We start from the raw sequence: 15,184 nt of genomic DNA, 5'->3' as shown, positions 1-15,184 counted from the left end.
TCCCACCAGTCCTAGCCTGTCATTAGCAGCAGAGACCAACTCAAGGGATCAGCAGATGGAAGTCTGGCTGTCACATAGACTGCTGTGATCAGGGACAGTCAGTCTTCCAGCTATACCATCCCCCTCTGTCTTGCCCTGTCCCATCTTGCCAGAGTGTTTCTAGGGGATACAAGGACAGAGCAGCTCTGTGATGGCCATGGCATGGCTCCATCAGACCCAGCCACAGGCGATGGCACTCATCCAAGAAACAGGGACCTGCTGCCTGTCTTCACTTGCCATGAAATAGCAGGCCCTCTAGCACTGCAAACAGTCCCCACCTGTTTCCAGCCGTCCAGCCACGGAGAGAGCAGACATTAACAAGTCAATTAGGTGTTGCAGGCTTAAATGATTCAGGGACTCTCAGAACCTATATAACTCCCTCATTTTATTGGGGTCCCCCTGGATAGAAGTAAATGATTGCTTCTGAGTTCTAGGCTTGTAGCAGGCTGCTGTGATTAGGAATTTCTCACCTGGGCAAAACAAACCAAAGCATGGCTAATCCTTAAACACCTCTACTATCCAACTTGGTTTTTCTTTCCTCAAAGGTTGAGGTTATATTGATGTTTATCTACCTGTAGTCATTGTGCCCTGTGAGTTATTTTATAAACAAGCAAAACCAGAGTAGATATAGAGAAAAGGAGATGATCTGGTTAGTTTCTTTTTACACCTGACTTTCTTATTTCATCTGTAGGAAATCCAATATTGACCTAAATCTTACTTATTTGGGTTTATTCACAGCTCCCCATATACACATAGTAATAGGAACCAGTGACCCCCTAGCATCTCAATCCTTTGCCCACCCTGAAAACCTTTCTCTTTGGAGGAAGAGGTCACATTTGTGGAAGGAAGTGCTCACCATCAGCGATCAGGTGCTCAGGCACATGCAGGGTGATTTTGACAACGAGTGGACAGCTGACATGAGAGGAACACACAAGGCCAATCACACAGCTGGTGATGCTGATCAGGGTCAAGGTAGTCTTGTTCACAGGACTTCGGGGAGAACCCACTGAAGGTGAGACAAAAGCAAAACATGGTGGTAAAAACCTTGGCAAAGGAATTACAACTTGAGGTTTTGCTGGCAAATCAAACACACTGCAGGAAGAAAATGCACCAGACCAAACAACCTCAGTGACCTGCAAGAATGCTTAAACTTCACGCTGCATTTCCACCATTGTCCACAGAGGGCACCAATGTAAAAAGCAGCCCTTCCAAAGTACCAAGTCCCCAAGAGGAGCTTCCTGGTTAGGAAGGGTTGGTGTTTGTTCTCTGGAGAGTTCTACTGAGAAGGAGGAAATCAGTTCAGGGTGAGTGAATGATGTCACCCCAGAATGATCCCCACAGTCCTGGAGGGGAAAAGATTTCAGCGGGGATAGAAGACACTCCCAGGGAGATGAGAACAAAATTAGGGAAAGAGAGGCTTTGTCTTGGAATGTTTGTTTTGGAGGTTGATTTTTGTTGTTATTTGGAGGGTTTTTAGTAGAAAGCATAGAATGGCAGTGAACAGGAGGATCTTTTATATACACATAGGGGTGTAACGAACCTAGGCAGCAAATTCCGTACATCTTTTGGAATCCTCTCCTGTACTGGGTTAAGACTTATTTTTCAAAGTAATATTAGTCACATTATGGCAGGCAACATGCTAAGTGTTGTCCATATATTATTTTCCTTTAACTATTTCCTTCCTTGGAAGACACTTGTGAATCTGTATAGCAATTAAGCTATTCTTTTCAGTTGTGGGAAAGACATCTCAATGAGATAAAGCTCTTTGTGACAGTTAACCTTGAGGAAGAGGTGATTATGTGTCAGGTACCCATAGTCAGGGCTTTACATGGCTCACATCATTCGATGATGACCAGAATACTAGATAGCAGCTCCCATAAAGTGTCTGAGAAGCTGTGGAGCATGTCTAAGCATGAAGTTCATCTAAACACTGGTGGTGAGATTCCAGGACCAACAAATCATTCAGTCTTTGGAGCCAAGGGAGTCTTCAAAACTGCTTTGCTCAGAATCACAGGGATGAGTTTTTTGGTTCATGGCCACACACACTCTTCATGGAACAGGTTCCTCAGAGTGCGTATGTTAGCTAGCAGTAACTGGAAAAGAGACTTGAGGGTAGCATGTAGCTTCTAGTTCCCCTGTCCCTTGCAAGTTGGAGATAGTCTATTCATGTTGAGACTATTTCCCCCCACTTACAAATCTCCAGCCTAGTCAGGCCTCTGCAGAAGATTTACCTCCAGAATTTCCCTTGGGGACTAAAATGCAACATATTTCAAACTAGCCTTGCCTCCTTCTCCTGAACCCTGCTCCCCTGCCTATTCCCATGACCCGGGGAAAGAGTCTGCCATCTACTCGGTTCCTCAACTCATCAGACTTTATTATGTGTAACTCTCCCCTCTTTTTCCCAAGCCTTTTCTCTCACTTCCATCCTCTCTGTCTCTGCCTTCCCCTGGGTTCTCCTACCAGGTGTATGGGAGTAGCCATCTGTCGGTCTGTCCCATCCTCACCAGCTCGCAACTAACCATACTGACCGCCCTCAGAGGATGCCTTCAGGAAGCGGAGCTGACTATGTGAACCACAGTTGAACTGGCAGGCCCAACCCCTTTGCACTCAAGGCCTAGTACCCTCTGCCGTCTGCTGGTCTTCCAGCCTTATTTCCTATGCAACCCACAAACTTGTATTGGAACTTCATTCTGTGAAACTATTTGCTGCTTTCTGAGTAGGCCTTCGCCATCTATGTCTCGGTGACTTTGCACGTATTATTTCCTCTTCCACAGAAGGCCATTTTGTCACCTTGTCATCTCAGTATACACCTACTCTTCCAGTCTCAGCTCAAACACTATCTCCCTATAAACACTTCTCGGAAACCTTTAAGATCAGATTCTCACTTGTCCCTTGTTCTTCTAGCCCTCTGTGCACCCTGCTGTTAAAGCTCTTAACACACCATGCCCTAGCTGTTTACAAGCACTTGCCATTGCTCTCCTGTGACTGCAAGAACTTGCTACTGATATTCTTGTCTCTCCTCTAACTGTACCCTCAACTCATAATCTGGCTCTATTTAGCTTCAGTCTTTCAAAACAGTGGCTTCCGGTTAGCTCTCAGAAACAATACTAATTGGATAACATAGCATGTGGATAATTGTTTGGTACTAGACTCTTCTATGGCCCCATCCTTAGTATTTGCATGCGCTTATGTTTATAAGCTGGTTAGACCTACTGCCTTGAATTAATTCTACTTCCTTAATAAGAAAAAAAAAAGAACTTTGTTTCTTCAAGGCTTCTTATGTGTTCTTTTCCTGGGCTACTTCTCTTTCAAGAAATTCTATACATTGTATAGAATGTAGTTCTGATTATTTTCTTCTTTGTTGCCTCCTCTTGCAACCAGGTAGAATTAAATGTTCTCTCTTTGGAGTGCTTATTTTGCTTTATTTATATTAGCAAGTGAAGCCTTATCATTGTGCCGCGTTTTCATGTTTCTCTCACCCATCATAAAGCCTGACCCATAGCGGGAAGGTTATAAAATGTTTTTGCTGTACTGATTGATGTATCCAATCCAATTAAACAAATACTTACATGCATCTATTAGAGGCAAAACCCTTTAGTAGGCACTTTGAAAAAAAATAATTAGGCATGCTCCACCCCTAAGCTGCTTATAGTTTACTTAATAGCAGTCCACAGTTGATGTACTAGGAGAGCTTGGGATTTAAAATAAACTGTTTTGTACTGCAAAGAAACTCACTATACATTATCAGGGTTTTTCTTATATCAGATTTTGTTAAATCAGGACACACCCTGCCTACAATGGATGGGCCTCTGTTGAATACTGGTTCTATGGAAATATGTATTGAAGATCAAGAAGAAGAGATATCTTCATTCATATGCTCACTTCAGGGAAACTGAGGCCTCAGAAGTTAGGCTGCCCAGAGCTCCACTGATCTCTTCAGGAAAATAATGAGGAGAACTTCAAGGCTGAAGCCCATAGGAGTGGGAATTTAGATCTAAATGCCTCCTTCCAATTTCAGGAAAGTCCTCTATGTGAGGAGAATGTATGTGGAGGTAAGCTATAGCTGAAACGTGTCTTTAGGGGACATCTGCTAAGTATTGGCTGGGGAAAATCCTACGTGTGGAGCAGTAGGGGATATCAATCAAATATCCTCATTTCAGCTCAAGAGGACTCTGTCTACAGTTTTTTTAAGACGATGCTCTAGAGAAACCTGAGGCTATACTGTGGAAAGATATAGCAGCAGTAATAGGAATTTCATACTGCTTTGGCAGAGGCCAAAACAAACCGGCATGTTTTCATAAAATGTAAGCCTGACAATAGGCCCACGCAGAAGTTATTATTACCTCATTTAAAATGGATAGGAACTGAGGTTCAGGGAAGTCCTTGCCCTTATCCAATACCACACAGTAAGTAAATAGTGAAGCTCATTGGTATTTACGTACAGAACTACCTCAGAAATGACGGTGGCTCTAGCAGAGCCATGGAGAGTATCGGCTAAGCTACAGGAGTCCCATTGGAAGGTCCTAAACTTCAGCATAGAGTGGCACAGACAGACTATGGCTGAATGAAAGGGCAGCTCTACCTGGGTAGATAAGAACAAATTGGGGTGTAGGGAAATAAAGGTCAAAGGAAATTACACAGGTTTTCAAGTCACAGATCATTCACTCTACAACCACTCTGTCCCCAGTCCCAGCCTAGTTCAATGCCAAAGCCAGTGTGATGAAGTAAGCAAGGGCTACAAGTATCAATCACTTGACACATGTGACACACTTTCCCAACTTTATTTCCTTGGTTTAAATAGCAAGATATGATTCCTGTGGCTTCCAGAAGGAATTGAGAGTCTTCTGACCAAGAAATAGCCTTTCAAACAACTTGGAAACTTGTTTGAGAGTGCCATTATCTGGGAGAGATGATTCTCTGAAATTTTCCACTCTAGAATCTTCTTTCTTCCTTAAGCAAAAACCCTGGTTGTGGTCCAGACATTTTTCCTGAAGAGAATGGCTCAGTCCCACAAAGCCCTCTGCAGCCCCACCTGCACGCCCCTCCCCTGCCCACAGTGCTCTACCCCCTGCATTTTCCATCCTTCCTACCTCGACTGCGCCTCCGGCTACGGGAGGGGTCTGTGTAAAAGGTGAGCTGAGGGTCATTTTCAGCCTCTGTGCCAGAGTCCCCTTCAGGATTCAAAAATGCAGACCCAGCTGAAATGAAAAGAAGCACAGTAAAGACAATGCTTCCAGATCGCTGGGTGAGTTCAACAGAAACATCAGTAAAATGAAAGTGGGCTGACTGACAATCTAACAAAGCTAGCAGGGTGTCTAGGCTTTCCTGACATCCAGATTTGTTGGGGAAGTAGACCTTCATGGCAGTGATCACTAAAACCCTGCTCAGCCTATGTTTCCTCAATTAGAAACATTTCTGGCACTCCTCTGCCAGAAAGGCCCTCCAGGAGTGAAGAGAGAAAAGGAAAAAAAGTAGATTCCTCCTTCTAGTTGCTAGGAAGTTGGAAATAAGTGCTGGAAACATAGGATATTATATTCTTGCATTTTCTGGAACCAGTTCATTCATATACATGCATGTACATGTGTATGTAAATATGGTAAGTACATCGTATATGTATACTTACACATGCATACACTGTGCACACATATACATGCGTGTATATGAATACACTTATATATGTGTCTGTATATATTATATATGTATATAAAATGCAAAAAGAGTGAATAAAGGAAATATATAAAAAGGTATTCAGGGAAATCTCCAATGTCCTCTTAGTCAGACTAGAATTCTGTTATTATTAATGTATATAGGCCCCATTTTTTTTTCTGATACAGAAACAGGTAAAGGATTAATTTCCCCCTTAAAAAATCTTTTGAAATGCTATTTATGTTGCAGCTTCTCTTTTATCACCTCATCTTTTTCCATTCAATTGACGGGTAGACTACTGTCCTTATTAGCAAATAGAGATCCAGGCTATCATTTTAAATGATTGTATAGGAAGCCAATGGACAGTAGACAGCTGTCCCAGGTAGTTAGGTAATTCCCAGGTGATGGATATTTAAGCCATCCCCAATTTTCAGCTCATTTAAACAACATTGCAATGAACTGCTGTTTACACACATCTTTTCATATTTGTCCAATTATTTCTTAAGCATACATTCTTGTTGGCAGAAGTATTTGATCAAAAGGTTTGCACATTTAAGGGCTTGTTTTTTTCACATATAAGTAGCATTTAACTGGCCTCCAGAAAGAAGACTGTGCAGGGGCTTATCTCTGTAGCTGCATATATGAACATGGTAGAAGGTATTGATGGTCCTGTTTTCCCTAAAGTCAGCAATCTATCAGAAGCTCTAACATCAGAAATGGATACCTCTTGCTTTGTTGTTGATCCGCTTTCTCTGGCTACTGGAAGTGTGGGACAGGAGGGTGGCCTGCTGGTGGTTCGAGTCCACGGGGCTGGTGGCAATGATGTTATCTTTATACTTGTTCATCAGCGAGAGTTTGGCATTGTCACTTCCTGTACCAGGAAAATGGGAGGTGAAAAATTTTAAAAGGCCAAAGAAAGTGGGAGTGAGAAAAATCTGTGTGAATCAAGTAGATGAGGAGTCACAGAGCTGAAACAAGGAACCCAGAAAGTCAGAGACTGGCAGAAACTTGGATTTCTAGGGGCTACAAAGTTATGCACAAAGTAATACAATTAGATTACAATTGAAAATCCAATTCAATAATTTTATATTGATAAAATCACCAGTCGCCACCCTTTGGCTAGACACAAACTTCAGCTTCTATTCTATTTGGGTCAGCAAAGAGTCTTAAAAGAAGCTGCAGTTGTATGCATTCAGGCAGAACATGACCTCTCTTTTCAATCACAGTCTATACCACTCCCTATTGTCTGATTGCTCTTGCATATATTTGTGTAATCTTTCTGTCCCCTTAAAGGCATTTGATTATGTAACCTGTGATTGCTACATATCTATTTGTTATCCCTAGCACAGTACCATGTGCTTGGGGAAATAGGAGAGTTGTTAAAGGCATATTCTCTCTCTCATTTTCAAGGAGTTTTCAGTCTTTAAATCTTATGAAGAAGTAGTTCTAGATTCTGTCTAGATATGTCAAGGATCTGTTCTAGACAACATACAGAATTTCCATTTCGCTTTATGTGATTTTACTCTTTCGAGTCTCCCACAAAAGTCTATGTATCTTAACTGGCATACAGTATCTAAGCCATCTCCTTTTGGGACTGGCTTATTCATAGCAGTTTGAAAAAGAGCTGAGGTGAGTTTATTTAAGTGCAGTCCGTCCCTTTCTGATGATTTTGTCCTGCTGGATTAGGCTCAAGTCTGTTTTAACCAGTGTCTCCACAGATAAATGAAGTATCTGATGCCATCTTTGCCTTTTTCATTTTTTTAAAAAATATACATTCTTTATAGAGCCCACAGAAGCAATACAATTAAAATATAATTTAAAAAGCCCAAAACTCAAGTCTTGGGAGCTACAGCAAAGAACAGAGGGTGTTACCCAGCCACTTCACCGGAGAATTAAACTGCCTAGGCAAATACATGATACACAGAAAAGTCTACAGGTGTTGATTTTTCTTGCACTCTCCTTACTTCCCAGAGCATGGTTCATTACAGACTAAAAAAGGCTGCAACTCACTTGTCTGTCGCATATAAAGGTTCCTCTGCTTCTGATGATGGTCCAAGTGGAAAGCGATGTAAGATACACTAGATTTTCCAGCCATCTCAGAAAACAGGCTATCTGGGAAGGGACCCTGGTACCTTCAACCAAGTAACGTAACCAAGCATTCTGGCCCAATACCCAGCAACCTGAGACAAGGAGGAAACAGTGCTACCCCCTTCCAGCTCCCCACCTGGTGTGAGGTCCATGCCTGCCTTCTCATTGCAGCCTTGCAGCGAGTCCAGGGTGCGTGTGACCTGGCTAGCGAAGTCCTCCCCTCCATTCATGCACTCCCTCTGAAGGTGGTGGCGTAGGTCCGTGATGTCGTACTCGTAGCCATCCAGGATGGGTGTCTCCCGGATACTCAAGGTGCCGCTGGAGTTGTGGCCCTGCACCCGAGCATTGCGCAGACTCTCCCGGCCATGACCCCCGATCAGCACTGAAGGGATGTAGTGAATCTCGTTGGCTGCCTCGGCGCTGGCACTCTTCTGGGGCTGGGGGACCCGGCGACGTTTGCACCAGCGCCGGCGGGTGTACAGGATCATCACCAGACACAAGATGGAGAGCAGGAGAGCGATCATACCACCCTGAGAAGAAAGGACAGCAGATGGATGCAGGCAGACACGAAGGCAGAGCGCTAGGCACGGCTCTTCTCACACAGCTTTTGTCCTTGGGTTACATCATTCATTCCTTCAGTCATTGGTTCCTGCATTCATTCAGGGGCAAAGGAAACTAGTGTTTACTGTGAGAAGAAAATGGAATGGCCAGTGCATAATTTCCAGGGACCTGTTTGCCTGTAGCTTTGCCCAAAAAAATATTATTATCATCATTATCATCTTTAGTTGTAGAGTTTCGATCTATTCGTTTATAAGTACCGTGTTTCTTTTTGTGTGTCAGTACTAGGGTTTGAAGTCAGAGCCTGGGTGATGTCTTTTTAGCTTTTTCACTCCAGAATAGCATTCTCCCACTTGAGCCACAGATCCACGTTTGGCTTTTTGCTGGTTAGCTGGAGACCAAAGTCTCACAGACTTTCCTACCCAGGCTAGCTGTGAATTGCTATCCTCAGATCTCAGCTTCCTGAGGGCTGGATTTCAGATTACCTGTAATGTTAGGATTACAGGTATTCAGCTAGTTCAATGCATCTGGTTCATTGTCTCCTTGTCCATCATTTTCTCCCCACTCATCTCTCCCAACCTCACCCATGCCCTCAAGTCACCTGCTTCCGTTTTCACATATGGGCATTGAGGATTAGCAGATAATTTGAAAAAGGCCTTAGAAAAAAGAGACACATCTATAGGAGTGTGTGTGTGTGTGTGTGTGTGTGTGTGTGTGTGTGTGTTCTGAAAGAGGGGGAGAGTGTAAAGATGGTTTGAGCCTATTATTTGTTGTTTGGGCAGCATGTGCATGGTGGCTTTGAGTTTCTCTTCCTGTGTCATTTCTAACAATCAGTCCTTGGTAGAATCCAACAGGATCCACAAATCAATGAGCCCTATAAAGTCTAAAACTCAAGTTTCTCATCTGTGCAATGGAGAAGATACCATTAACCACCCAGGGTAGTTGTTAAGAATTAGTCCAGGCAACTATGTCAAGTGCCTAATACAATACATCACACCTCATCAGTGTTCTCAATATATCCTTCACTATCTCCATCCAAGGAATCAGCCCAGCAGGGAAAACTAGCAACAAAGCCAAAGAGAAACTTACATCAGTCAGCAATTAGCCACCACCAAGTGTCCAGAGAAATGGTGCCATCTGAATCTAACTTTTGAGGCCATCGCTTTTCCTTAATTACATTGTCCTTAGGGATGCTCCTTGTTTTTGTACCATGAGATAGAAAGGATTGGGACCCTGTCCTGGAGTCAGGCTGGCCTAATAATTTCTTTTTTAGTCATCTGGAGGCCAATAGCTTGGAACTGGAGGCCAGTCCTTAAAAGTCAGGACACCACTTGGTGTCTATTGGAAGTGGAGATTCAGTGCTCAGAGAGACAGAACATATGCCCTTTAAGTCCCTCTGAGGCAGGGTTTGGAGGAGTTCTAAGCCCTTTCCTGAACAAAGCAAGGCAGACATGAATCTTCCCATGCACAGTTTGTAGTCACTCCTTTATTTTGGTCAATATCCTTCAAACCTCTTTCATTAGGCTGAGGTGTGTCAGATGGTTCAGCTCTTGACCTTGAGTTTCAATCACTGCCACTCTAGTGTATAGGCTGGAGATGAAGAGCCCCTATCCATCCCCAGGAGCTCCACCTCCATGAGGATGGGTCGAGAGTACTTTCACAAACACATTGAAAGGGGCTTTTTCCAGTTTCTTAATAACTCTGTTGTGGATTTATAAATTTCTTCTCCCAGTAAATCTTCCCATTTCTCCTCCTACTCCCAGCATTGCTGTCAGCAAAGGAAAACAGAGAGAGAGAAAAAGAGGGCGGGGGAGGGGAACTCCTTTCAAACATGCTGCACAAAGCAACAGAAACATGAAGCATTAGATCCAGCTGCCAGGTTCTGGTCCACTTCCTAGAGCATATTAGGGACACATACAACCAACCATAGTTCCTTTCATCTAGAGAACCTTTTCTCCCTCATGAAATCTCACAGAAAGAATAAATACGTTCAGGTTCCACTGAATGGAAGTATAAAGCCAAGTATTCTAGTTCCTCACTAAAATCTACCTCCCCTCTGGTCCATGCTGCTGATCCACATAACCACTGGTATCCCCACAGAACCCTGCCCAGAACATAACACTGCAACCAAGTCTTCCATAACCAATCTCTGCAGAAATCCATGGACAGCGAACCTCTGTGTGCACCCCAGTAGTTTCCAGCAGAACCCTTATCTCAACATCAGATCCTCTGGCCTTTCTCTCACCCCAAATTGAAATTACAACAATAGGTAATTAAGCCACACAGAAGGAATAACTTCCCAACTGAGAGAAGTTGTCAGACATTGAATTAGGCCAGTGAAAGCCAGAGGTAATTTTATTCCCTAAAGAGCTGTAAGAGCAGCAGAAACATCCATCTCTGAGGAATGGTTTAAACACCATCTTTCCAGCTCATGTTAGAGGTTTTAGGGGCCGCTTCCACTCTTTGTTCTCCTTCTCCAATTCACAAGAGTTATAAGATCCAGGCCATGGGTTCATTCCCCATCTTACACAATAATTAAAGAAGAGCAGCTATCCATGGCTCAGTGTGGCTGTAACAGGCATTTGTTCAAAATGTTGTATATGTTTAATCCAATGAGGTAAATGTCAATTGCTTTCCCATTTTACATATAGGAAAACTGAGACGCAGAAGTTAGTTGGCCTAAAGTTCCACGACAAAGAGCTAACAGGCCTTTAGTGATTAGGTCCATAGTGATGAATTTCAGGACCCATATTCTTAACCAAGGCTGTAGTCACCTGAATGAATCGGCTCCTGGGAGACATATATGCTATGAAATTTGTTTCACAGATCTTAGGAGGCTAGAGTAGCAGCATGTGGATGATTCTACCCAGATCTATCTTCACATATCAAAGGAGAAAAGAAAGTAGCTGAAGTGTGCAGTATAAACATCGGCGGATCAGAGGGGCACTACTATAAACAAAGTGTGTGTGTGTGTGTGTGTGTGTGTGTGTGGGTGTGGGTGTGTATGTGGGTGTGGGTGTGTGTGTATGCATGCACGTGTGCGTGCTGTGCACTGTGGACCTGGGACTTGAACTCAGAGCCTGAGTGCTGTCCCTGAAGGTTTTTTGTTTGCTCAAGGCTATAACACCACCACCTGAGCCACAGTTCTACTTCTAGGTTTTTTTCTGGTTAATTGGAGATAAAGAGTCTCATGGACTTTCCTTCCCAGGCTGGCTTCAAACTGTGATCCTCAAATCTCAGCCTCCTGAGTAGCTAGAATTACAAGTGTGAGCTAACAACAGTGCTTGACAACAGAAGACCTTTTACCAAGAACCCACTGAGAACCTAAATCCAAGATTAGTTAGCAGTTAAATTAAAAAAAAATCTCCCATTTCAGATTTTCTGTGTTAAAATAAGAATACATATACTACACATTGCTTCCTGCCTAGAAGACACTATTAGACCCCCAATTTAGCCAATTGAATCAAAGATATCTGTGTTCTTTCACCTTGGAGACCCACTGAAAATAGGCTCAGCATCATCCTTCTCAGAAGAAAACAAGAGAAAGTATACCACCAGCCAGGGCTGAGCTGATGCCAATACCACACCCCTCTTCACAGCTGTTCTCAGGGTGCCATTTTGTTAGGTTGGTCTAAAATTCCCTTTGATATGTAAAGCTCAGATTCTCAAAATATTCTTCATGTTTATTTTTGAAAATAATAAGGTATAAGCAGCTATCATACAAGTTTTTGTTAGGCTAAGCCAGTGCATTTAGCTCCTCTCATCTTGCTTTTGTGAAATGTTTACTCCACTGAGAGGCAATGACTCCTGAAGACCTTGACTTTCTACAAATCAGATACCAATAATAAGCCCAGACAGTGAGGGCAAGTTAGCACAGCATAGGAAGGAGGATTCCCAGGTACCCACGTTGTGCTATGGTTTTTCTGCCTCTATTACCTAAAATAGTGACAGGTGTCACAACATTTTCAATGACTTACTAATTAATTGTGGATCATTATGAAAAAATAATACATGTGTTGCAATGTTATGCAATATTAACTTGCAGTACCCGTTAATAATATTTAATTATAATAAAAATTAATGAGACACTGTGTACAAATTCTACTGAAGAGCTTACCTGCCACATCCCCATAAGTAGATACCAGAGATATAAAAGCCCTGCACTATACGGAGACAGAGTATGGGTCTGGTCACTTAACTTTCCTTCTACAATGAGGGCTTGGGAATCCGGTGTCACATTTTATAATTATTACGTTCCTGTGATAAGTCACTGTATTTGACATGTCATTCCCTTCTATTTCCATAGAACATTTGAAGCAATTTCAAAGAAAGATATAGATATTCTAGGATATTTCTTTCAAAAAATAAAATGAAATGAATAGATAGCAGATGAAAATAGTCAAAAGCTTAGGTCAAGGGTTATAAGCTAGGAACTTCCTGCAAACCAAGTAAAAAGTGAAATGCCAGATGGGTAGAGTTGAGAAAGATGGGGTGATGAGAAAGGGGGTGAGATTGATCAACATACTTTGCACTCATGACTTGATACATTGAATTGAAGCCTCTTTTTCTTGTATGACAAAAAATGTAGACTTCTTTCATGTATCCAAGGGCAACTAGAATTGGGCCTTTTGTACCTGCATGAACTCCTAAGAAGTATCAATGCACAAAATTTTGCAGAGGACATGCATGGATTGTTTGCACGTTCGTGCCTTGCTCCTTGTTGCTGGAGTATCCTAGCATTCTTTATTTGTGTAAGTTTCAAATCTTGTACTATAGAAAAAGTATTAGGCACTGGTGGCTTATACCTGAAATCTTAGCTACTGAGGAGCTGGTTCAAAGCCAGTCAAGGCAGGAAAATACATGAGACTTATCTCCAATTAACCACCAAGAAACAGAAGTGGAGATGTGACTCAAATAGCAGAGTGATAACCTTGAACAAAAATTCTCAAGGACAGTGCCCATGTCCTGAGTTCAAGCCTCAAAATCAGCACAGAAAAAGAAAAAGATGAAGACGAAGATGAAGACGAAGACAAGACGAAGAAGATAAAGATGAAGATGACGATGAAGAAGAGGAAGGAGAAGAAGAAGAAGAAGAATTAGAAGAAGAAGAAGAAGAAGAAGAAGTGGAGGTGAAGGAGGAGGAGGAGAAGAAGAGGAAGAAGAGGAAGAAGAGGAAGAGGAAGATTCAAATACAAAATAAAACATTAAGTTACATCTAGATTCAGGTTATCACTTTGCATGCTTTTTCTAATTATTCTATTGATTTTCCTCCAAACTGGGCTATGTGAAGACTCTACTTCTATTAACAAGTTTTCCCCCCAAAAAATGGCATTTCAAAATATAGTTTCTATAAAAGAATCAATAAATCATTTCTTTTGGCTTTAATAGAGATCAAACAAATGAAGCCAGTTTTTATTTTATTATGAAATTGACATTTTCAGTACATACCTCAGAGAATCACCTGAAGTTTTCCAGATAATTCATAGATTTTAGAATCTCTATATAATGATGTTTTATATAACACTGGTGGTGACTGAGCAGAGAAAAACATTCGACATGGATCTTCCTTTCCTATTTATCATAGCTCCGTTCTAACCAACAATTTTGCTTAATCACGGTTGGTCCTGTATCCTGTCTCTCTCCTTAGCTAACTCCTACTTGCCATCTTCTCCTACTTCACTTTAGCCATTCAGCTTCAGGTTACAATTCTTTGGTCTCACTGCTCTTCCATACATCCTACCATACAAAACTAATCACACATATTTTACCTTTGATTTCTTGTTGACTTCATCTACTAGGCTGAAGACTTCAGGAGAATAAGGACATGTCTGACACATCCGTTTATATCCCCTGGGTTGGCCATCGTGCCTGGCATAAAGCAGTCAATAATTTCATATAAAATGAAGGAGGAAAGGAAGGAAGGAGGAATGGTCCATCAGTGTTGAATATGCTTCAATATAAACATTTTCTGTGCATAAACATTTTCTGTGTGCCTGCAGTCTAAATTTATGTACACTGCTTATGCAACGCATCCCTCCAATTCATTACTAAGTTGCTCAAAAAGTTTTTACCAATAAACTATTTATGGAGGCATTTTTCTAGTCTAAGGGTTGCTGTTATGTAGGTACTGAAATGAGCAATATAGGCATGGTTCCTGATAAACAAATTTTACTCTCTGGTTAGAGAAATCAGTCTGTGTAGTTTGGATTTTAAAGTAAAAGGTAGGCAACAAAGGAAGGAAGGAAGGAAGGAAGGAAGGAAGGAAGGAAGGAAGGAAGGAAGGAAGGAAAGAAGGAAGAAAAGGTACAGAAAAACAAAAACAGATGATAGGTGCTATTATCAGCCAGTCTGTGTTTTCTTCTCAGAACAAAAGAAATTGAAATAAATGGAGGTATCTTGAACAAGAGGTGAAAATGTGTAACATCCCAAGAGCCAATGAAATCCTTTCCAAATTGGTACCTCATGACAAGTAAATTCTACAATAAAAGAATCTGATTCTATTAAATATCACCAAAGTTTAGGGCATCACCTGGGTTTTGTGAACCCTTGGCAGAAAAATAGAAAAGCTGAGATTTTTGTTTTCAGCTACCATCTGTCAAGAGACAGCAGCCAATCAATCAACTCACATTTCAAAGCTTAGTTTCACCCTAGGAATAACCAGAAGAGTAAATCTGAGACATAATTAATTATCCCTCAAGGCAACTGGACATACTGAATTCAAATTACATCTCTAAAGAATTAAATATTTGTTAAAAAATAAGAATCGAACAGAGAAGTTTAGTGGCTCGTGTCTCCAGTTTTACTTTAACAACACCCAATGGTCAGGGCAAAGACTCAACTGTATGGCAAGAAT

General features: G+C 41.8%; 1 protein-coding gene across 2 annotated transcripts in view; it reads right to left on the bottom strand.

Moving 5' to 3' along the window:
- Astn1 (astrotactin 1) overlaps nucleotides 1–15,184 on the bottom strand; it is a 294,474-nt gene that overhangs the window by 151,803 nt on the left and 127,487 nt on the right. For both annotated transcript variants that reach the window (XM_013015580.1, XM_013015579.1), the window contains exons 3-6: nucleotides 7,910–8,303; nucleotides 6,410–6,556; nucleotides 5,130–5,237; nucleotides 896–1,045 (exon numbers count right to left, since the gene is read on the bottom strand). In XM_013015580.1, coding sequence (XP_012871034.1) covers nucleotides 896–1,045; nucleotides 5,130–5,237; nucleotides 6,410–6,556; nucleotides 7,910–8,303 — 799 coding nt within the window. The remainder of the gene's footprint in view (nucleotides 1–895; nucleotides 1,046–5,129; nucleotides 5,238–6,409; nucleotides 6,557–7,909; nucleotides 8,304–15,184) is intronic.

The sequence above is a fragment of the Dipodomys ordii genome, unplaced genomic scaffold, assembly GCF_000151885.1.
Source record: "Dipodomys ordii isolate 6190 unplaced genomic scaffold, Dord_2.0 Scaffold27, whole genome shotgun sequence".
In the NCBI taxonomy this organism is placed as follows: domain Eukaryota; kingdom Metazoa; phylum Chordata; class Mammalia; order Rodentia; family Heteromyidae; genus Dipodomys; species Dipodomys ordii.
Note: the sequence above shows the minus strand (reverse complement) of the source record. Positions and strands in the feature narration are given on the sequence as shown.